This window comes from Malus sylvestris, chromosome 2 (assembly GCF_916048215.2).
Source record: "Malus sylvestris chromosome 2, drMalSylv7.2, whole genome shotgun sequence".
NCBI lineage: Eukaryota > Viridiplantae > Streptophyta > Magnoliopsida > Rosales > Rosaceae > Malus > Malus sylvestris.
This window is the reverse complement of record NC_062261.1, coordinates 33751966-33775896: the sequence shown is the minus strand read 5'-3', so window position 1 is coordinate 33775896 and position 23931 is coordinate 33751966. Positions and strand designations below refer to the sequence as shown.

Below are 23931 nucleotides of genomic sequence, written 5' to 3'. Positions count from 1 at the left end.
TGTCTTCGTATCGAGGGAACCAAAAGTAGAAGAAGAAACAAGATAAGATGACGATTATGAAGGTGGTGCATAAAGAGATGAGCCTAAAGCTAGTGGATCAAGTGATTGAGTCCTAAGCAAATGAAAGTGGTGATCATGGGTCTGAAGCCAGTGGAACTGAAGATGGTTCAGACTTTTAATCCAACAATCTTAAGCATCATTATCCAATAAAATTAGGAAAAACTTTACAGCAAATTTGTACTTTGGTAGCTCACTTACTTGTCAGTCCAGGAAAATACTTTTAAGGCTTTTATTATTGAGTTTTTATCACAAATGGTGCCTGAATTTGACCTTCACCATCAAGATGGTCCCTGAAATTGAAAATCAATCAATGAAGTCCCTGAAAATAGGTATCACAAATCAATGTGGTTATTCCATCACAATTCTTTAAAAAAATCTGTTAAGTGCTGATGTGGAACATAAATGGGTCTATAAGTCTTTTTTTTTTTTCCTCACAAATGGTCCTTGAAATTGACCAACAATATAAAAAAGGTTCCTGAAATTGACCCGCGATACCAAAATGGTTCCCAAAACTGAAAATTAATCAATGTAATCCCACAAGTAAGTGTCTCAAATCAATATAGTCATTTCATCACAATTCTGTCAAAAATTTTGTTATGTGCTGATGTGACACATAAATGGGTCACACGAGTCTAATTAAATTTAAAAAAATAAAAAAAAATTGTCAACCCACAAACCCAGTCCTAAAATCACCTCCGATCTCATTCCACATTTCTCTACCTCCCTTGCTCTTTATTATCTAAAAAAATCTCAATACACCCATCTTTACACACTTCGACACCCTTCACCGAATTGAATTTGGATCGAGATCACCTTTGGTAACGGCTTGGCACATTGGCAACGACTTCTAGGACATCACCATTAACATTGAGGCGATCAACATCCTCACAACCTTAATCTTGGATATCTTGTTCGGAGTTTCCATGGTGGTCTAGTGATGCAAAGAACGACAAGGTCTGCCTTGAGATAATGAGGTTATAATCGAGGTGCGTCTATTGTTGGTTGAAAATTATTTCCACACCCCCTCTTTTGCTTTGGTTAAACCTTGTGCCTTTGAAAATTTATGGAATGGATCTCTCTTCAAAGTAGGCCTTACTATAAGAAAAAAAAAAATTCTATTGTGCAAAAAGGTATTTAGACAACTTTTTTAATAATACAATCATCCAATTTGTAAATAAAACTATAGGGGTCTTCACTTCAATAGGACTAGGAACATTCCAAAATTAAGAAGAAAAATTATACGTCATGTTACAAGCTAAAGGAAAAAAAGAAAGAAGAAAAAGTGAGATGCATACACAAAGAGACACATTACAAGTTCGATGGCTGAAATGCATTTGGACTCGGAAATATTCAATTTTATCTCTAGCATTTAAAATTTCTTTCTCCAAGTCTTTGGGATATTTGTTATGATTTGACACTAATCAGGAAGTAACATGCACACATAACTTTGCTGCTTAAGATGAAAAAATTGGGGAAACATTAAAGTTTTAAGTACCTTTTTTTATCAGTTTCGGTTGCTTCTTTGAACTTCTGAGTTCAGTGAGTTAACCTCCTCTGTACTCGGTTGATTTACAAGATGTTTCTCCATTTCTGGTACTCTGGGTTTCTACTGATTCGCCTGTTACTTTTCCTCAGCATGAGGAGCAACTGGCTTCGGTGGCCTTCCTCTAGCTGGAGGTGCTATGTGCGGCGCACCAAGGCTAGGCATCGGTTGCTGTTATTGAAAGCCTTTTAAAGTGAAAAATATAAGTGATTTGTTTTATGAATGAATACCAGATGTAGGTCTCCACGCTACGTACATTGCCAGCATTGGAGTAATTATTTGCAAGTTTTAACATATTGGATAAATCAAACATTGTTGTAGGCCTATTTGAATGAAGAATTATAGAGAAAGTGAGAGTGAGGGTGCGGCAATTGATGAGTTGATATTATACTTTATATTTTACTCTAATTTTAGTTATAATTTATTGGTTATTTTGGTAGAACTTTGATACTTTGTTATGGATTTTCAATATAGGACATTCGACTTCCTCTTAAGCAAAAAGTGATCAAATGGATGAATTTTGGAGTGATTCCAATTGAAGGATGTTCGTGAGTGTTTCAAGATGATTGTATCAAAATTTCAGATTTTTCTACCAAGCCGTTTGACCGTGGCAATGAAATAAAGACTCAGCGCACAACTTTCCCAAATTGACGTTTCTGGACGTTTTGGGTATTTTGAAGGTCAAGATTCCTTCTAAGTATTTGTTAGGGACGTCTCAAGCTTTAAAAAAAACAAAGATCTTTCGAGACAAATTGGAGTTGATTTGGTTGGTCAAAAGATGGATTTTCTCTGTAGTCCGAATTTCAGTTTAAATAGGAAACCTTTTATTTCCTATTTATCTTATTCTATTATTTTTCCTAGTTTTTAGAAGACCTTTTCTAGGTATGATTTTATTTTGTAGTAGTATAAATAAGGCTATTTAGCCATTAGAAAAAAATGACGGATAAAATTTACAGGAGAACGCACTATGAGAAAAGGCACTACTTTGGAGAACTCAGTTTAGAGAGCTTTTGACGATTCAAGTTTATTTTCAAGGTGTTTTCTATCTATGTTCTTAATAATATTTTGTTTTATGATTGTTCGTAACTAATTCATTTTTCTAGGGCGAGGCCACAAGCCTTAGCAAGAATATGTAGTTTCTTTTCAATTTGCTTATGATATTATGCATGCAAGTTTGAATTGTTAATCACCGGTTTAAATTATCTAATTGTCTTGATGATTGGCCACCATTAGGATATTTAGAAAATTAATTTGATGCAATTTTGGCCGAGGGCTGTCCCTGAAATTGACTACGGCTTCTTATGGTTAATATGTGTAACTTCTTAGGATGAACTACACATCTTAAGGGTTATATGGTTTTTCAAAAGGTTTTCACAAAACTTAATGAGTTTTGCATATTCACATTTGATCTGAATGCCACGGATGGGTTGCATGTTAGATATACGTTTTTGTTGGAGGTTCGAAGTAGGATATACTTTAGGAAAACCTAACCTTTAAAATATGCATTTGTAATTCATAAGTAATTGAAAGAACTACATAGGATTGTTAAGGTGGCTGTGGAACCCTAGTGCTTAAATAGATTTTCAAAAGTATTTTCTTTTCTTTTATTTAATTTGCCAATTTATTTTTTTTAATTAAATTCGTTTTTAATATTTTAGGTCATAAAATCACCCTTTTCCAAACTTTGTTTTCAAATAATTAATTAAGATTTGAGTTTAACATAAATTATTCATTCAATCTTTGTGAAAAACGACATTACTTAAGCTGCTATACTACGATAACCTTATACTCTTGCAAGTATTTTTATCCCTACTTTTGTAGGTGGTAAAAATCCCTATCAAGAACTTGAGCTGCTGCCAGGAATTGTTTTAAATAATTTATGTTTATCATATTCTTAGTTAATTATTTTTGTACATAACTTTTTATTTACTTGATTTTTTTTTTTTTTTTAGGTTACAGTTTGTGCAACAATGGAATTTGTACCTCCTCCTATACAACCCGGAGGACCGCCTTTCTGGGTCAAATCTGTAGAATGAGGTTTTTATGGATTTAAATCTACAATTTGTGCACATTGCTGTTTGAATACCCATGATATTTTGCAGTGTCTCGAAAGGGAATATTTTCCAGGGTTTGTCCAAGAGCATATCAATATGAGAAACTACTCAAAAAGAAATTGGGACAATCCATATCCAGAGTTCTACACCCCAAGTCTGCAAAAGCATCTTGTGCATTATTTTGAGCAGTCTAATGTGCCACAAGTGCTTTCGGTAAAGGACAAACTCTCTAAATTGTTGGAATCAACTGAGTTATACATATGGAACTCTAAGAGCGGATTTTAAGGTGCTTATTTCATATTGGTGACAGATCACATGGTTTCTAAATTGGAGTACAATTCTCCTCTCCAAATCCCTTGCCCTTCGCTCCTTTAACACTTTTCTATTTGTCTCTCCTCTATAAAAAGTTCAACACAAGATGTTGATGTAACTTAATTATGACTGTTCAAATAGGAGGGGAGGGAAATGAAAGGGAATTTACAGGGGAGAGAATCCCACCCCTCACAAATTTGGTTTTAAAAAAAATTAGTTTACCTAGCATTACTTTTATGAACAATATCTAAAGGGTAATGTTAGGGACAACAAATTTCTGAACCAAATTGTGTATCAAATGATGTGGATATTGATGATTGAATTATTACTTATTGATTGATGTGCTTATTTACTATTGATAACATATAATTTGGTTTGCAAATTTAATTTTCCTAACATTATCCATATCTAGAAGCAAGGCATGTGTTGCACATCGAGGAGTAATAAACCACCATATACAATCAGAATTTTGAATATGCGCATAAATAGCTAGGGCTTGAGCAACAAAATTCGCTTCTCTAAAAACACCGGTAAAACTAAAATAAATCACAAATGAAACGTCGGTTTATCATGTATATTTTACATGATGTTATACAACTTGATGGTGATATTATCTGTTATTCTTTTGCAATTATATATAATTGTTAACCTTACTGTAATTGGTTTAATTATCTACTGTTAATCCTTGTTTCTCAAGGAATTATTAAAAAGGACCTAAATAATCTCCAAGCTATACATAAGAGTTTTCACTTGCTTAAGTTTCGCGTAGAAAAGTTTCGTTATATATAATTTCCAACCGGCAAGAATATATACCTTCTCACTTCCTAATTTCCCTCACTACTCTCTCATCTCTCTCGAGATCTACACCATGGATTCTATTTCAAAGTTGAAGAGCAATAAGATGGCCATCGGCCGCAGCAGAATCCCTAGCAACTCCATCCCTCAACCCTTGTGTCCTGATCACATCACCAACCTCGCGCGTATGGCGGCGGTCAAGGCTCGAGACGCTGCAGAAGCATATTTCTCGCTCGGTAACTTCGAATATGCAATCATGCAAGCCAAGGCAGCAAAAGAGTTCGAACCGGATTTGCATGCTATGGGCAACTACATAGCTGCATACCAAGTTCATTCTGCAGTGTCACACAAGCAAAACTGGTATCGTGTTCTCGGCATCGAAAACCCTACAATTGCCAACTCAGAAACCATCAAGAAACAAAACAAGAGATTGGTACTTGCCTTGCACCCCGACAAGAATGCATCAATAGTGGCCGAGGGTGCTTTCAAGTATGTTAAGGCGGCGTGGGACGTTCTCTCAAACCCTGTTAAAAGAAAAGCTTATGACAAGTCTTTGAGGTGACACTTTCAAGCGGCTCATGGTTCCAATAAGCGCAGAGCTAGTGAGCGTAAACCACCACAGTCAAAGAGGTCTAATACTTTCCCTTGCGAAAGGTCTCGCCCTAGCGGTGATGGGAGCTGCTAGAAGAAAATCCAGGCCAAAAGGCAACAGTGATGATGGTATCTGTTGGAATTAAATAGAATTTGGTTTTGATCAAATGGTTGAGAAGGAAGAAACCAACAGTTAATTGAATGCTTAGTCTTATCAGACAAGTGTATGCTTTAGATTACTGTTTGTGAATCAAGGGCTGATATTGCTCTAGAGTAACTTGTAAGAGAAAAGTCCAATGTGTTGATATAAAATGAAAATACATGTGCTTGCTCCAGAGAGATAGCACTACACATTCCTCTGAAATTCCTAATTCTTGTTCCTTGTCAATTTCCAGAAATACATCATACCAACTACAAATTAACACACAAGAATTTATCATGGCCTCAGAGCATAGGTTCTGATCAATTTCAGGACTGGGCGTTTTGTGTGCTTCATATCTCTGAAAAGAAAAGGGGAAAAACAAACCCATATTTTGAAAAACCTCATATGTTCTTCCAAAGTCTCACATGGCTACCTCGAGCAGTGGAGGAGATCTGAGGGCTCCTATCTTTAATGGGTCCAACTATGATTTTTGGTCCATCAAGATGAAGACCATATTCAAATCACATGATCTTTAGAATTTGGTGGACAAGGGTTTTGAAATCGCAGAAACTAAAGATGAGTCTAACGATGAAGATCAACAGTTTGTGAAGAAGATGTCAATGAAGGTTAATGAAAAAAGAGATGCAAAAGCTCTTAGTATCATTCAAGGGGCAGTGTCTCAAACTTTGTTTTTCCTCGAATCTCAAACTTTGAAACCTCCAAGGCTGCGTGGGATGTTCTTCAACAAGAATTTTGTGGTGATAAAAATGTTAGATCTGTCAAACTACAATGTTTAAGGAGAGAATTTGAGTACACTAGGAAGAATGATGGTGAAGCTCTATCTGCTTATTTAATAAGAATGACTGACATTATGAACCAAATGAAAACTCTTGGTGAAGAACTGTCAAACCAAAGATTAGTGCAAAAGATACTTATTAGCTTGCCTAAATCCTATGATTCCATCGTATCTATTATAGAAGAAACTAAGGACCTTGACTCCATTGAGGTTCAGAAGGTGATTGGTACATTGAAAGGCTATGAGCAGAGGTTAAACATGCACTCTGAAAACTTAGCTAAAAAGGCTTTTGCTAGCCTAAGTGTGACTGAGGGAGATAGCAGTTACAAGGCTCAGAGGAACAACTCAAATTAAAAGAAATTCTGGAAAGGAAAAGGGAAGAAATGGGACAACAAGCATACTCCACAATCAAGATCAGAAACTAGCAGTGATTCTACCAAAACCAAGTGTAAAATCTGTGACAAATTACACTATGGTGTTTGCTGGTTCAAGGGAAAACCCAAATGCACCAAGGGTGACAGATTTGGCCATCTAGCAAAAGATTGTAATCCAAGAAGAAACCAAGATGTCAACTATGCACATAGAGCAGAAGAAGAGGAAGTAAATGTCTTTTATGCTTGTAGTGTTGCAAGAATAAAAAATAAGAGAAGAATCTGGTTTATTGACAGTGGATGCAGTAATCATATGACTGCATATGAATCCTTGTTAATAAACATTGATAGAAGCTTCAATTGCAGAGTTAAAATAGGGAATGGACAACTTGTGGAAGCTACTGGAAAAGGAACTCTTGTTCTAGAGACAAAGGGTGGAAGAAGATTCATCAAGGATGTGATACTTGTACCTGGCCTAGATGAGAATCTCTTTAGTGTGGGACATATGATTGCTCATGGTTATTTCTTACTTTTTGGAGACAATATGGTGGAGATCCTTGATGACAGAAGCCTCCAAAACTTGGTAACACAAGTTGGCATGATAGGAAACAAAAGTTTTCCACTTATGCTAGATTACAATGACTCAATTGCTCTAAAAGCAAGTGTTGCAGAAAACTCTTGGTTATGGCACAAGAGGTTTAGACATCTCAACTTTCACAGTTTAAAGAGATTGGAGAAATTACAAATGGTGACTGGTCTTCTTAAGTTACAAAAGACTAAAGAACCTTGTGAAGGTTGCATATTAGGGAAACATCACAGGGACTCTTTTGAAACTGGAAATGCATGAAGAGCAAGCCAACCTCTAGAACTCGTTCACACAGATGTGTGTGGTCCAATGAAGAAACATACACTTGGTGGGAACAGATACTTTATGTTATTCATTGATGACTGCACCAGGATGGTTTGGGTATACTTTATGAGAAACAAGAGTGAAGTTTTTCAATCTTCAAGAAATTCAAGGTGATGGTTGAACTTCAAAGTGGTCTCAAGATCAAAAGACTAAGAACTGACAGAGGTGGTGAGTTCACTTCATTTAAGTTCCAAGAATTCTGTGAAGGAGCAGGATTACAGAAGCAATTGATAGTGGCCTACACACCACAACAGAATGGTGTATCAGAGAGGAAGAACATGACTGTGGTTGAAATGACCAAGTCAATGCTACATGATAAGAAAATGCCACTTTCCTTTTGGCGTGAGGCTGTCAATACATCTGTGTATCTCCTAAACAGGTGTCCAACTAAAGCACTTGAGAAGAAAACACCTTTTGAGGCATTTAGTGGCAGAAAACCAAGTGTGAAGCACTTGAAGGTGTTCGGATCAATCTGTTATGCACAGATACCATCTCAATTAAGACACAAGCTTGAAATCAATAGTATCAAGTGTGTTCTTGTAGGCTATGGAAGCTGTGAAATGGGCTATAGGCTCTACAATATTGAGTCGCATAAAGTGATTATCTCAAGAAATGTGGTGTTCAAGGAAAATGAAGCATGGAATTGGGAAACCAATAACATTGACACCATCTCATTTCCACTAACAATAGAAGAAGCACAAGATGATGTGCAAATTGAGAATGAACCTGTTATACAGGATGGAAGTCAAAATGAATTTTCAACCCCAACACAAGGATCTCAGTCATCTATTTCAAATGCAGAAGGATAAGAATTGCAGGATTCCTCCCCAGAATCAACTTCATTGAGAATGAGGAGTTTAGATGAGATCTATGTAGTATGTAACTATTGTGTTGTTGAACCAGAAAGTTTTGAAGAAGCTGAGAATGATCAATCTTGGCAGAAAGCAATGAGTGAAGAAATTGCCATGATTGAGAAAAACTCTACTTGGAAATCGGTAAATAGACCGAGTGATAAACCTGTGATAGGTGTGAAATGGATCTACAAGACCAAACTGAATTTGGATGGATCAATACATAAGAACAAAGCAAGATTGGTTGCCAAAGGCTACTCACAACAACCTGGGGTAGATTTCAATGAAACCTTTACCCCAGTGGCAAGGTTAGATACCATTAGAACCTTGATTGCACTTGCTGCTCAAAAGGGATGGAAAATTCACTAGTTAGATGTTAAATCAGCCTTTCTAAATGGCACTCTGGAGGAAGAAGTGTATGTGGATCAACCACAAGGATTTGAAGTTTCAAATGAAGAAGAGATGGTGTATAAGTTAAACAAAGCACTGTATGGACTCAAACAAGCCCCCAGGGCTTGGTACAGTAAGATAGACTCTTGTTTCAGGAAAAGTGGATTAACAAAAGTCCTAGTGAAGCTACATTGTATACAAAAACTGGTGAGAACTCTAAGATGCTTATTGTGTCTATATATGTTGATGATGTGGTCTTTATTGGTAATTGTGAAGAAATAATTGAAGAATTCAGAAGGGACATGATGAGACAATATGAGATGACGGATCTTGGCTTGTTGCATCACTTCTTGGGAATTGGAGTAATACAAGAAGTTACTGGGATTTTCATACATCAACAGAAGTATGCACAATTATTGCTTGAAAGATTCAATCTGGAAGGATGCAAAACTATGGCAACGCCATTGATCACAAATAAGAAACTTAATGGATGGTTCTGAACCTGCTAATGAAAGCTTATATAGAAAAATGGTTGGAAGTTTACTTTACTTGACTGCCATAAGGCCTGACATTATGTATGCAATCAGTCTCTTATCAAGGTTCATGCATAATCCCACAAGAATTCACATGGGAACTGCCAAGAGAGTACTTAGGTATATCTCAGGGACCTTGGACTATGGAATCAAGTATGAAAAGGGAGAAGAAGCAACTCTGGTAGGCTTCTGTGAAAGTGATTGGGGTGGCAGTGAAGATGACATGAGAAGTACTTCAGGATATGCATTTACATTTAGTTCTGGGATATTTTCTTGGGCCTCTGTCAAGCAACTAAGTGTTGCACTGTCTACGGTTGAGGCAGAGTATGTGAGTGCTGCAATGGCTACCTCCCAAGCTATATGGTTGAGGTTTGTGTTAAAGGATTTTGGTAAAATGCAAGTGGATACTACACCACTTATGTGTGACAACACATCAGCAATAGTTATGACCAAAAATCCTATTTTTCCCCAAAAAACCAAACATATCAAAAGGAAGTTTCACTTCATAAGGGAAGCCTTGCAGAAGAATACAATTGAACTGATCTACTGCAAATCACAGGATCAAATGGTAGACATCTTCACCAAAGCTCTACCAAAGGAAAGATTTGTCTATCTCATAGGAATGCTTGGGATCAAAACCAGAATTCATTTAAAGGGGAGTGTTGGAATTAAATAGAATTTGGTTTTGATCGAATGGTTGAGAAGGAAGAAACCAACAGTTAAGTGAATGCTTAGTCTCATAGGACAAGTGTATGCTTTAGATTACTGTTTGTGAATCAAGGGTTGATATTGCTCTAGAGTAACTTGTAAAAGAAAAGTCCAATGTGTTGATATAAAATGAAAATATCTATGCTTGCTCCAGAGAGAGAGCACTGCACATTCCTCTGAAATTCCTAATTCTTGTTCCTTGTCAATTTCCAGAAATACATCATACCAACTACAAATTAACACACAAGAATTTATCAGTATCCGTATGCCGGGTGGCTTAATGTGTTCCTCGCTTTCTAGTTAATTTGATTCATTGAAATTTTGGAGTGCTTACTGTTGCATACGTGTACTTTTTATTCACTACAATTTTGTTGAAATAATCAATTTTGAATCTCTTAAATTGTTCCCTTATCCCACTTTTATATTTTCTATCTAGTCATGATGTTAATATTTTCTGGCTCTGAAAGTAGTTTCTGCAGCAATCTGTGGCTTCCGATGTTGGATAACCTTGCTAATATACAGCGTAGCACGTAGGAATGAAAGAGATCAAATAGGGTTTATATATTAAGAATGATAACCTTTATTTTATTAGCAAAATACATACAAAATTAATGCAAAAAAATGCAACTAGAACATACTTGACATGCGAAAAAAGTCGCAAAGAATAAATAATCTATGCTATATATGGCTCTTGCATGCATGAGAGCGCTTGCGAGGAGGATAAGTATTTTGTAATCATGCACTCAGACTAGTTAGTACTACTTGTAGAGTTGAGCAAGAGAGCTTATGATTTCTCTCATGGTAGAAGTTGTTTTTCAAAGAAGCATCAGCTGAGAAGATCATGACCCCATTAATTCGAAATCCATTCGTCTACAATTAACTCGAAATCCATTCGTCTGCAACAGTGTCAAAGCATCAAAAAAGGCATCCCCTTGAGTTTCTCTTCCATCTACTTCATAGGCAGGCATCAGAAAAGGTCAAAACACAAGAGGTTGACGTAACTTAATTGTGACCGTTCAAATAGAACAGGAGAGGAGGGGAATTTAGAGGAGAGAGAATCCTAACCCTTGCAAATTTGGTTAAAAAAAATTAGTTTATCTAGCATTACTCTGTGAAGAATATCTAAAAGCAAGCATGTGTTGCACATCGATGAGTAGTAAACCACCATATACAATCAGAATTTTGAATTAAATAGCTAGGGCTTGAGCAACAAACTTTGCTTCTCTAAAAACAAGGGTGAAATTAATATAAATCACAAATGAAACGTGGGTTTATCATGTATATTTTACATGACATTATGCAGCTTGATGGTGATGTGAAATTATTTGACACACAAATTAAACCCTATTGATGACAATTGTAGCAAAGATGTAAGTAGAGATCGTTCTAAACCGGGGATTAACTAGGGCTGCTAATCTACTCAAATTAAACTCTAAAACACTAAACTAGACTTAAAAACACAAGAATAGACTCTATAGACTCTAAACTGACCTAAAACACTCAAATCTGCAAAACTAAATGAAATTGACTCAATTCTAGACCTAACAAGTGATTTGGACAAAATTAAAACTTATTTTGATTCAAAAGATTAAAAGAAAACAGATTGTAACTTAACTAACTCAGAATACACTTAAAATACTTAAAACAGCACAATACTAACAATTAGACTCAAAACAGATTCTAGGGATTAAATTGGACGAATTTAAGACTAAAATAAGACCCAAACAATGTTTATGGACTAATTCTAACCTATATTGACTCAAAACACTCTAAAGAACCTAATTAGGACAGATTCTGACCTAATAACACAAAATAGAAAAGGGGGTTTGGTTTCTGACGAAATTGAATTAAAACTAAACAAATTGCAAAACTAAGTAATCTAAAACGAAATTGAGATGAATTCAAGGGTGAAAAGCTAGTTAGAGGATCCTTCTCCACACATGAACATATGCAACATAAAATCGATTTCCAGTATTGTTTCTTTAAACCATGAATGACAATGCCCCAAATTAATCGTGAATGCACAAATTAACTCTCAGATTTCCCTAAATTCATTGAATTGGATGAATGCATGCAACAACCCAAATTATTCTTCTCAAGTTCCCTATATGAACAGCATGATAGAGATACATTCAAAGATCATTAAATTCCATGGAAATCATAAGCATTGACAAGGCATTTATAACTATGAACTGCATGATACTCTTGCCAAGAATCTATTTAACACGATTGTGACTAACAATCTTCACTACTTGTAATTACAAGTTCCTAACGATTAGGTGAAAGTCCCTTATAATTTAGCATCAAATTCAAGCATGCAAACTAAGTAGGCCTCCTTAATCAACACACAAGAATAAGTTATCAATCAAATAGATAAGTAAATCGCATTCATGTTTTACGAAACAATAACTGAAAGGAATCAATTCATATTAACATATGTCCATGGCTTCGAATTCACCACTAACTAATAATAATTTAGTTCCACATATTCATAGCAATTGAAAAGCAAATTGAAATAAACATCGAAACTAAAACGAGGGAAGAAAGAACTCTTAAAACTCCCAAGGATGCAGATGGCTTGCGCACAAGGCCCTCCTTCATCAATGGAATGCACGGCAAGGCTCTCCTTCTTCTAAAAAATGTGCGGCAGAGATGTATCTTGATGTAGAATGGTGTTTTGTGATGTAGAATGGTGGTTAGGGTTGCGGCAAGGGTGTTTCTGAGTGGTATGAAGGGTGGTGACGAATTTGTGCTGAAAATATGTTTATATAGGCTCAACAAAACCCTAGGGTAAATCAGATTAGGGTTAGAAATCAGCACACTAGGAGAATTAGGGCCCTAGGGTTTGGCACAATTAATTAAATTCACTAAGGAAAAGGTTTAGCCCAATTAATTTCAGAAAAGGATTTGTATAACCCAAATCCACAAGGAATAAGGCCTAATAGATCAGAATCCACAAAGGAAAAGGGATAGAGGGGTGTGGCACACATTGGAGGGAAAAGAGAATGGCTTGCAAGGCAAGGCAAAAGCCTTCTAGAAGGGAATAGGCACAATGTGTTTTATGGCTGATTTGGGACTTCTAGAAGGGAATTCTTCTAGAAATAGGTTTTAGAAATATATATTTAGGTCCCTTTGCAGCTAGGATTAAGGCATGATAAGATTAGGATATGATAAGATAAGGTTAGTTTGGATAAGATAAGGTTGGATAAGGTTTTGGATAATGTTTCCTATTTTGAGTTTATTCCTTATCTTCTTTGTCTTAAATTTAATTTCTTCATCTCCTTATCAGATTCCTAGCCTTTTGAACTCCAAATTCGTCCATCCATCTTGGCCCATACATGTGATATCCATTTAGTGCCCAAAACTGCTCTAAAATACTCCAAAATGCACTTTCTTGCCAACTTTGTCATTTGGACCTACAAACACACGAAAATAGCTTAAAACACTATAATAACCACAAACTAACTATAAAAGTGCAAGAAAACAAGCTAACTAAGTCGTATAAATATGCTCCTATCAGATGGTGATATTATATGTTATTCTTTTGTAATTATATAATTTTTAGCAGAAATATTGAGGTTCTACCATAAAACCAATTAGCAATATGGAGAGTAGCACAACCTCTTATAAGCTCATGCAAGATCCATCCTCTCATCAATGTGGGACTCAACCTGCTCTGATACCATATGGAGCATGTGTGGCCGTTTGGCTTCACACGTGGGAGACAACCTACTCTGATACCATGTAAGAACTGCAAAGAATGCAAAAGAAATGCAAAAGAAGAGTTGAGAGAGAGAGCTCGAAGGCTTTGTGAATTAATCTTTCTTGATTACCAAGTAACAGTTACAAAGTGTCTTATATAGTACCTTATTACAAAGCTTGCTTATTAAGCTAATACAATGGTGTAACCTCCTTATTTCAACAAACCATACTTCTAACAACCTACAATTCCAACAACCTTTATATAACAACCCTCCTTATCCATTGATATGTGGCATGATCTTGACCATTGTTTCCTCTTCACTTGGATCATTAGCTTTGATATTCTTACATAATTATCTTCTGTCAATCCTTGTTTCCCAAGGAATTATTAAAAAGGACCTAAATAATCTTCCAGTTGTACATCAGGGTTTTCACTAGCTTAGGTTACGCGTAGAAAAGTTCTGTTATATATATCTCCAAATGGCAAGAATATATACCTTCTCAGTTTCCACTTCCGTCACTACTCTCACTCTCTCTCTCTCGATATATCTACACCAGGCTTCTATTTCAAAGTTGAAGAGCAGTAAGATGGCCATCGGCCGCAGCAGAATCCCCAGCAACTCCATCCCTTAACCCTTGTGTCCTGATCACATCACCAACCTTGCGTGTATGGCGACGATCAAGGCTTGAGACGCTGCAGAAGCATATTTCTCGCTCGGTAACTTCGAATATGCAATCATGCAAGCCAAGGCAGCAAAAGAGTTCGAACCGGATTTGCATGCTATGGACAACTACATAGCTGCATACCAAGTTCATTATGCCGTGTCACACAAGCAAAACTGGTATCGTGTTCTCGGCATCCAAAACCCTACAGTTGCCGACTCAGAAACCATCAAGAAACAATACAAGAGATTGGCACTTGCCTTGAACCCCGACAAGAATGCATCAATAGCGGCCGAGGGTGCTTTCAAGCATGTTAAGGCAGTATGGGACGTTCTCTCTAACCCTGCTAAAAGAGAAGCTTACGACAAGTCTTTGAAGCGACAGTTTCAAGCGGCTCATGGTTCCAATAAGCGCAGAGCTAGTAAGTGCAAACCACCGCAGTCGAAGAGGTCTAATACCTTCCCTCGCAAAAGGTCTTGCCCTAGTGGTGATGGGAGCTGCTACAAGAAAACCATTAAGATTATTAGAAAATCAAATCCAGGCCAAAAGGCAACTGTGATGATGGTATCCATATGCCGAGTGGCTTAATGTGTTCCTCGCTTTGTCATTAATTTTCCTCCTTGAAATTTTGGAGTGCTTACTATGTTGTATGTATTTGTATTTCAATGCATCGTTCCCTGATTTCCACTTTTATATTTTCTCTATAGCTAGTTATTTTGTAGATTTTTCTGTTTATATTTTCAGAACCATGTTGAAAGGGATAGAAAATGAGGGCTTCGTATGGCTTGTCGAACGGGGTTTCTTACTGTAGAACACAGAACAGAAAGCATGTGTTTTCAATGTAGTTTCTCCGTCGATTTATATGGTAGCCAAATTTGTATAATCTTGTCAATAAACAAGGTAGTGCATGGGAACGACAGAGATCAAATCAGGGTTAATATGTAATAATGATAAGCGTTCTTTTATAAACAACAATTCATCCAAAATTAATGCAACCAAAAGAAAAATTCACAACCAGAATACTTTACTTACAAAACAAAGCCACAACGAAAAATATTTTTATCCATTAAAGTAGCAGAAAATGTCGCTTGCGAGCGCATGCGGGTAGGTAGTATATTATACTATTTAATTTTACTCCCAATCTTGTGGGATTGTAAGGATTTGAATGAAAAATGGGCTGGGGTTCATTTAGGTGCTCGTATACCGAAAAATTGAAGGTGTGTTCAGTAGCAAACCACCAAAATTCCCCCATTTATTTGGTGCCTATATGTCAAATTATGTTGATATTTTGTGTTGGATGACCAAATGTCCACCCCGCAACCAAACACGTGAAGATCACACGAACGCTCAAAAAATCGACTCATACCTTATTTTGGGGCTCCAAAACTTCGAACTCACCCTACATTCATAACCAAAAGCTTGTTTTCCATTATGAAAGCGTCTGAATTAGTGAGATTTTACTTATTGTGAAAATAAGTAAAAATGAAGGTATATTGCGAAAGGGTTTTAGCTAGAAATGCAAGCGGTGGTAAGGATTGCACCAAGGTTTAGTTACTGCAAATCCAACTCATGTACAACGGCCAAACTTAGTCAATCGAGTTCAAATAAAGTTTCTCATCTTGGAACTGAGCAGGAACCTTGTTGAGTTATTGCTATACTACTAGGAATTATTTTCATATGTTATTTGGAGTTGTTGCTAAGAGGACCATCTATTAATTTCTTTAATTTTTTCAACTAGGAAAATACATATGACCTATACAGTATATAACTCTGACATTATCAGCAAAAAACAGAAGAGAAAAAATATAGATTTGGGCCTTTGATAAATTATTAGAAATCCAATTGTAACAAAAATATATCTGAATTTGGTAAGTTCAGTCGGTTACTAATTTCAATTACGAATAGGAATTCAACTTTCTGCCCAAGTACCCTTTTTCTAGGGTTTTAACGCGTTTCTTAAGTTGCAAGCAAAGTTTGCATCATATATATATCCAAACCTGCAAGAATACCATCTTTATCTACGTCAGTCACTACCCCCCTCTCTCTCGATATATCTACACCATGCCTTCTATTTCAAATTTGAAGAGCAGTAAGATGGCCATCGCCCGCAGTAGAATCCCCAGCAACTCCACCCCTCAACCCTTGTGTCCTGATCACATCATCAACCTCGCGCGTATGGCGGCGGTCAAGGCTCGAGACGCTGCAGAAGCATATTTCACGCTCTGTAACTTCGAATATGCAATCATGCAAGCCAAGGTAGCAAAAGAGTTTGATCCAGATTTGCATGCTATGGACAACTACATAGCTGCATACCAAGTTCATTCTGCCGTGTCACACAAGCAAAACTGGTACCGTGTTCTCGGCATCGAAACCGCTACAGTCGCTGACTCAGAAACCATCAAGAAACAATACAGGAGATTGGCACTTTCCTTGCACCCCGACAAGAATGCATCACTAGCGGCCGAGGGTGCTTTCAAGCATGTTAAGGCGGCATGGGACGTTCTCTCTAACCCTGCTAAAAAAGAAGCTTACGACAAGTCTTTGAAGCGACAGTTTCAAGCGGCTCATGGTTCCAATAAGCGCAGAGCCAGTAAGTGCAAACCACCGCAGTCGAAGAGGTCTAATACCTTCCCTTGCAAAAGGTCTAGCCCTAGCGGTGATGGGAGCTGCTACAAGAAAACCATTAAGATTATTAGAAAATCAAGTCCAGGCCAAAAGGCAACTGTGATGATGGTATCCGTATGCCGAGTGGCTTAATGTGTTCCTCGCTTTGTAATTACCTTGCCTCCTTGAAATTTTGGAGTGCTTACTTTTATTCAATACAAGTGGAATAATCATTTTGGATCTCTTACGTTGTTCCCTTATCCCACTTTTATATTTTCTGATTCTGAAGGTAGTTTCTGCACCAATCTGTGGCTGCCGATGTTCGATAATCTTCTTAATATAGAGGCTAACACATAGGAATCAAAGAGAACAAATAGGTTTAATATTAAGAATGATAACCTTTCTTTTATTAGCAAAATACATACAAATTAATGCAAAAAAAAAAAAAAAAAAAAAAAAAAAACCAACTAGAACATACTTAACTCGCGAAACAAGTCACGATGCAAAAATAATCTGTACTATATATGGCTCTTTCACGCGTGAGAGCGCATGCGAGGAGGCTAAGTATATTGTAATCATGCACTTAGACTAGTTAGTACTGCTGGTAGTGTTGAGCAAGAAAGATTGTGATTTTCTCTCATAGTAAAAGTTGCTTTTCAAAGAAGCGTCAGCTGAGAAGGTCACGACCCCATTGATTTTCAAATCCATTTGTCTGCAACAGTGTCAAAGCATCAAAAAAGGCATCCCCTTGACTTCCTCTTCCATCTACTTCATAGGATTGTAAGGATTTGAACAAAAATGGGCTGGGGTTCATTTAGGTGCTCGTTCACTGAAAAATTGAAGCTGAGTTCAGTAGCAAACCACCAAAATTCGCCTATTAATTATTTGGTGCCCACATGTCAAATTATGTTGATATTGTTTGTGTTGGATGACCAAATGTCCCACCCCGCAGCCAAACTGTTGAAGATCACACGAACGCTCACAAATTCGAGTCATACCTTATTTTGGGGGCTTCAAAACTTTGAACTCACCCTATATTCATAACCAAAAGCTTGTTTTCCATTATGAAAGCGTCTGAATTAGTGAGATTTTACTTATTGTGAAAATAAGTACAATTAAGGTATATTGCGTAAGGGTATTAGCAAGAAATGCACGCGGTTGCACTAGGGTTTAGTTACTGCAAATCCAACTTATGTATGGCCAAACTTAGCCAATCAAGTTCAAATAAAGTTTCTCATCTTGGAACAGAGCAGGAACCTTGTTGAGTTATTACTATACTACTAGGAATTATTTTTATATGTTATTTGGAGTTGTTGCTAAGTGGACCATCTATTATTTTCTTTAGTTTTTTGAACTAGGAACATATATATGACCTATACAGTAATATAATTCTGACATTATCAGCAAATAAAGGAGAAAAAAAAATAGATTTGGGCCTTTGATAAAGACAGTACTAGAAATCCAATTTTAACAAAAATATACTAGCATATGGGTACACACAAAATGTGTGAGAAATTTTTTTTTTTTTTTTTTTTTTTGGAATAGAAGGAGAGAGGAAGAGAGTGATAGAGAATGTGGGAGTGTGAAGTTTTTTTTTTTTTTTTAATTAGAGATATGTTAGGATTACATGTAGGTGAGACTTTGAAAAAAAAAAGCAAAATTTGGTTGTGTGAAATTACATTTCTGCCCCATATTTCTTATTCATATTTTGTTTTAATTAGAGAGTTAAACTGGTAATTTCATAGAATTTTGGTTAACAATGAATGTTTTATTAAGTAGTAGAGATATGAATTTGGTCAGTTGAGTCGGTTACTAATTTTAATTACAAATAGGAATTGAACTTTCTGCCCAAGTACACTTTTTTCTAGGGTTTTAATGCGTTTCTTAAGTTGCAAGCAACGTTTGCATCATATATATCCAACCTGCAAGAATTCTATCTTTGTTTCTACTTCCGTCACTACTCTCGCTCTCTCGATATATCTACACCATGGCTTCTATCTCAAAGTTGAAGAGCAGTAAGATGGCTATCGGCCGCAGCAGAATCCCCAGCAACTCCTGTTTGGGATAAAACTTGAACTTTGGGTTAAGAAGAGGTTAGCCCAAAAGAAAGCCCAAAAGGAGGTTAAGAAGAAGGAAAAGTCCAAGGCCTAGCCGAAGTCCAGAAGCAAGAAGGGGCTTGTTTCCCGACCAGGTGCAGCTCATTTAAACTACCTGCTCACCTACTTAGGGGTCAAGTGGTGTAGACCAGCCAGCTAATCAGCCCAAAAGTACTTTACAATGGCAGTACAAGTAAAAAGTTGATGAGTCATTGCCCTTCAGATGCATTCGGGCAAAATCAACACTGCAGACAGCCAAGCCAAATCGTCTATAAAAGGAGGAAGAAAAATCAGAGACAACGACACTCAATCAAACAAACAAATACAAGCACAAACTCTGCTCAAACCAGATTTACCTTCACAAAGCTGTAGTCAACCCCCAGTCTTCATCCCTTTCGGGATCAACCTTCACCAGAAATCCTTTGTAAAAGCTCTGCTACTTTGTTTAAATCTTGCTGTAGTATCGATCACCCAATATAAATTCATCGTCCAATCTCCCCTTCTAGCATTCGAACACTCTGTAAATCATAAAGAGAGGAAGTTGCAAGATGATCAGCCTTGCCCGACCTCCTTTGTTGTTGTCTTTCATTCATAGATATAGTATTATGATGTATGTTTCCATCTGCATCCAAGTTATTGCTAGCTAGTTTATGATTAAAAGACTTCTAAGTTCTAACCATTCGGGCAGACAAGATTGACCAATTAAAAGTCCTTGGTCTTAAGGCATAAAAAGAACTTTATGTGGACTTAACCCATCCACGACAATCTTTGATCACCAGAAGTCCGAAGTTACTTGGGGCGCAAGTAATTGGCTTATTCTCTAGTTTTACTTCTGTTATATCATAATTCCCACATAACGCTTGAGTATAGAATTAACTCTGATAGGAAGCCTCAGGGCCTATACCTAAAGCCCGACAAAGGCACCTATTTGACTTCATTTTGCTCTGCGGGCTCAGGTAATTAACGTATAACGGGAGTGATACGTATGCAATAATGAAACAACCAAGATATGTTCAAGTATTCGGTTAGTTTTGACGGTAAGCCTCAATGCCTACACCTAAGGCCTTACAAAAGCACCTTTCATAACTAACTAGGTCACTCGAGCATATATATATATATATACACCATAAAACTTAACATCGGTTTTACATCTGTCATGCTAAAGATGACAGTGGCACGCCTGGATTCTTAAAGTTAATTTTGATTGTGAGCCTCAAGGCCTACACCTAAGGCCCTACAAAGGCACATTTCAGAATTAACTTTGTCCTTCTCTTACAGCCCGCCAATAAGCAGAAGCCCGACAAAGGATATCAACCGGCGCCAACCTCTCGAGGAGCTGTGTGCTCGTTGGCCAGGGAACCTCCTCACTGGATATTCCTCTAGACGAACATAGTTTTGGCATGCCCGGTGGGACGCAGTTGTGTTAATCTCGCATGTCAAAGAAGAAAAGCCATAAACCTTGCAGAAAGAGTACAAAGGACAATTCATCTCAACCTTTGCTACAAATGACAAAGCAATCAAGAAATTCTTCTTCTCCATCAGGACAGGTGGTCCTGGAAAGCCCAACTTCATCTGGAATAGCTGAAGGAAAAGGAACTAATGAAGAATTGCAGGCTACTATGATACAAGTGTTAAAGAGCATGGAAAAATCTCTTTGGAAACTAAAGGGGGAAGTAAGTAAATTGTGTACCTTAACAGGGAATCTACATAAAAGACTAGATCTGGAGTTTTCTACTCTAAAAGGTGCTCAAGGAAGTGGGATGAGCTAAGTTACCATCAGAAGTGAGCCAGTTATTCCCCTATTTATGTTATTGGAAAAAAAAACAAGATAAGGGAAAGGAAAAAAAAGTACATGAAGGAAGCCAGCCTATGATTGAACCTGTTCTAGAAAAAGAATTCCCTAACTTTCCATTATTATCATTTAATAATAGGAAGCAGAATGAACAAGAAATGACGAGGTATGGGATGCCCATAATAGCCAGAGAACTCAGCGGAAAAGAAGGCTTTGTCACCTCAGATAAGCCTCCTCCTTATAGGCCACCTCCTTTGGCTAATAAGGGAGGAAGAGCTAACTGGAGAAAGCCCGAGTCAAAAAAGGGAGCAGGAACGGGAAATGACCAAAGCCCAAAGAATGAAGCTGCTCTTATCTTCCATAATAATAATACAGCTACTCAACAACTGAGGGATGAGTTGGCTGAGTTTAGGAGGATAGTGGCTCATAATGATCAACCACAAGCTCGTCCTATATTCAGGGTTACCTATCAAAAACCTTATCCTGAATATATCGATGAGCAGAACCCATTTCCTATCAACTTCAAAATGCCTGCATTCCCAATATTCACGAGAGAATATGAAAGTGTGTCCTCCAGAGATCATATTTTCAAATTCTCCAATCATTGTGTGGCATATGAAGACAACCCGAACTACAAATTGAGGTTGTTTGGAAATTCATTGGCGGGGCTAGCATCTCAATGGTACTCTCTATTACCCCCTAACTCTATTGCCAATTACGGGCAGATGGAGATAGCCTTCCATGAACAGTTTTACAGAATAGAACCATAAATGACTATCAATGACCTAGTTGAAGTCAAGCAATACGACCATGAAACCACAGAAGATTTCATGATGAGGTTCAGAAAAACAAGAATGAGATGCCAATTCCCTGTCAACCCGGCTCAGCTTATATCAATTGCTCAGAGGGCTTTAAGATTACCTTTGAGAAAAAGGTTCTATGATACACAATTTAATGAGTTACAAGAGTTAGTAATCGCCGCCACAAAGTATGAAAGGTTGCTGTTAAAAGAACAACAGGTGAAGCATAATTCCAAGACTCCTCCCTTTTACAAAAACAAAGCTACAATTCATCATGTGGAAGTGGAAAAAGCAGGGCCAAAACATGAAGATAGTCATGATAGAGAAGAGATTGATGTTTGTGCTGCTGAAATGACTACACCTTTCAAACCATTAATGGTGAAATGATTGGTCCAACCTATCAAAGATCAGAAAATCGTGATGAATGATAGAGGGTTTGTCCCTATAAAACCGCCCAAATACCAAAGTTATTCCTTTGACTTGGCAAAAGCTCCGGAGATCTACGAAGAGTTGGTGCGGGCATGAATAATTTTGCCCGACAGTACTAAGAAGATGCCTAAGCCAGAAAAACTAAGAGGGAAGAAGTATTGCAAGTTACATTATACCTTCAACTATTCTATAACCAATTGTGTCCAGTTCAGAGATTGGATACAAGACCTTATAGCGAAGGGCAGCTGTTGCTTGACAAGCCCCAAACTTGTATGCTGGTTGATACAAACCCATTCCCGGAAGCCCCTATCAATATGATCAACCTGGGTTGGGTAGAAAAGCTAAGATCATCATTTGTTAAGAAAGAAGAGGGAAATAGATCTTATGTTCCCCCAACACTTCCATGTCAATAATATCAGAAAGAGGACCAGTTGATCAAGATTAGGTCTTGAAATTGGTATTGGTAAGGGAAGTAGAAAAGAAACAAAAAAGAAAATAAAGGGGGGGCAGGGAGTTGCCCGAAGATATAACATGGGACATGTCCCTGAGCAAGACAAGCAGATGCAAAACACATGTTCATTCTAGTCTAACAAGTTTACATCTTTACTCAGAGTAATTATTCGGGAATGATAAGTCTGCATGATTGTAAAAATTCTACCAGGTTCGGCTAGAACAGTGTTGCTATTAGCAAGTTGAGATTTAGTATGTTTGAGCTCTACATTTGACTTCTTCACTTCTTCAATCTGATGTTTAAGGGTGCCAAGAAGGGTTGCTTGCTCATCCTTGAGAACGCTAAGTTGTTCTTCCAACTTCTGGATTTCAGAAGTTACCACACCAATCCTTTCTTTTGTCAGCAAGCCCTCATCCATTAACCGCTCGACCTGTGCAGAAGTACTTGATTCCTTCTCCTTGAAGCATTTTACACGATTGGCTTGTCTTTCAGCTCTCTGATGTTGATCCCTGAGAGCCCTCAAGTTCTCAAAGAAAGAGAAAAATGAATCATGTTGAGTTTTGGATAACCGGCCAGCCTTGAAAAGCTCTATCGTAACCTTTTCTATAGCATGAAGAGCCTTAAGGTTGAATGAAGCTAAGAAGTCTTTCTTCACCCAATCTTGGAAAGCTCGACGTTGTTCTTGAAAGCCAAAAGGTTCAGAAGAACGCTTTGAAGATTTCAGCCTTGTTTCAAGTTGCCCGAATTCTTCAAAAAGTTCAGGCAAATCAGCAGTTGTTGAAAATAAAGGGGGAGGGGTTCATACTCCAGTATCTTCTAAGGGAGTAGTAACTGCTGATGAGGCGACTTTAGTCTCGGTCCTCTTAATTCCAGGAAGGGAAATCCCTGTATCTCCAGAAGTTGAAAAAGGCCGAGGGAACTCCGTTTTATACACCACACGTGGGGGAGACTTGCCTGAAGCTTCTCCTATGGCCTGCTGCGAGAACCAAAGAAGACTAGATTAAGGCAAGAAAAATAGTTAAACAGTTTAAAGCAGAAAGGAACTCTGGGAAGAAGCAATATGCCTGAATGGGCCCTGGGGTTTTAAAATAAAGAGTATCAGCTCATGTTTGAGGGGGAGAATCACTATCACCAACAGGGGAAGAAAAAGCTGTGCCCGAACCTTCACCCATGACCTAAGAGCATCCAGGAATTATGGCAATTATTAATAAACAGGTATGAGAAGAGAACAGAAAGAATCCATACCTGAGTGAAGGGAGAAGAAGGAGGTTCATTGCTGGTATCTATTGAGCAAAGTGACACTTGCAAAATAGCTACCCTTGGGGTCACAGGGATTTC

At 37.4% G+C, this 23931-nt stretch overlaps 1 protein-coding gene and 2 pseudogenes across 1 annotated transcript; all 3 read left to right on the top strand.

Moving 5' to 3' along the window:
* Positions 1 to 4951: 4951 nt before the first annotated feature.
* On the top strand, positions 4952 to 5505 carry LOC126603262 (uncharacterized; annotated as a pseudogene).
* Positions 5506 to 14427: 8922 nt separating this feature from the next.
* Positions 14428 to 15009, top strand: LOC126591524 (dnaJ homolog subfamily C member 7 homolog; annotated as a pseudogene).
* A 1497-nt stretch (positions 15010 to 16506) lies between these two features.
* LOC126583144 (dnaJ homolog subfamily C member 7 homolog) lies at positions 16507 to 17178 on the top strand. The gene has a single exon (XM_050247443.1). The coding sequence runs from the start codon at positions 16516 to 16518 to the stop codon at positions 17176 to 17178; it is 663 nt and encodes a 220-aa protein (XP_050103400.1). The 5' UTR covers positions 16507 to 16515.
* Positions 17179 to 23931: the final 6753 nt, after the last annotated feature.

Excerpts from the sequence above, each read along its gene's own strand:
- LOC126583144 (XM_050247443.1), top strand. The coding sequence starts at position 16,516 with ATGGCCATCGCCCGCAGTAGAATCCCCAGCAACTCCACCCCTCAACCC.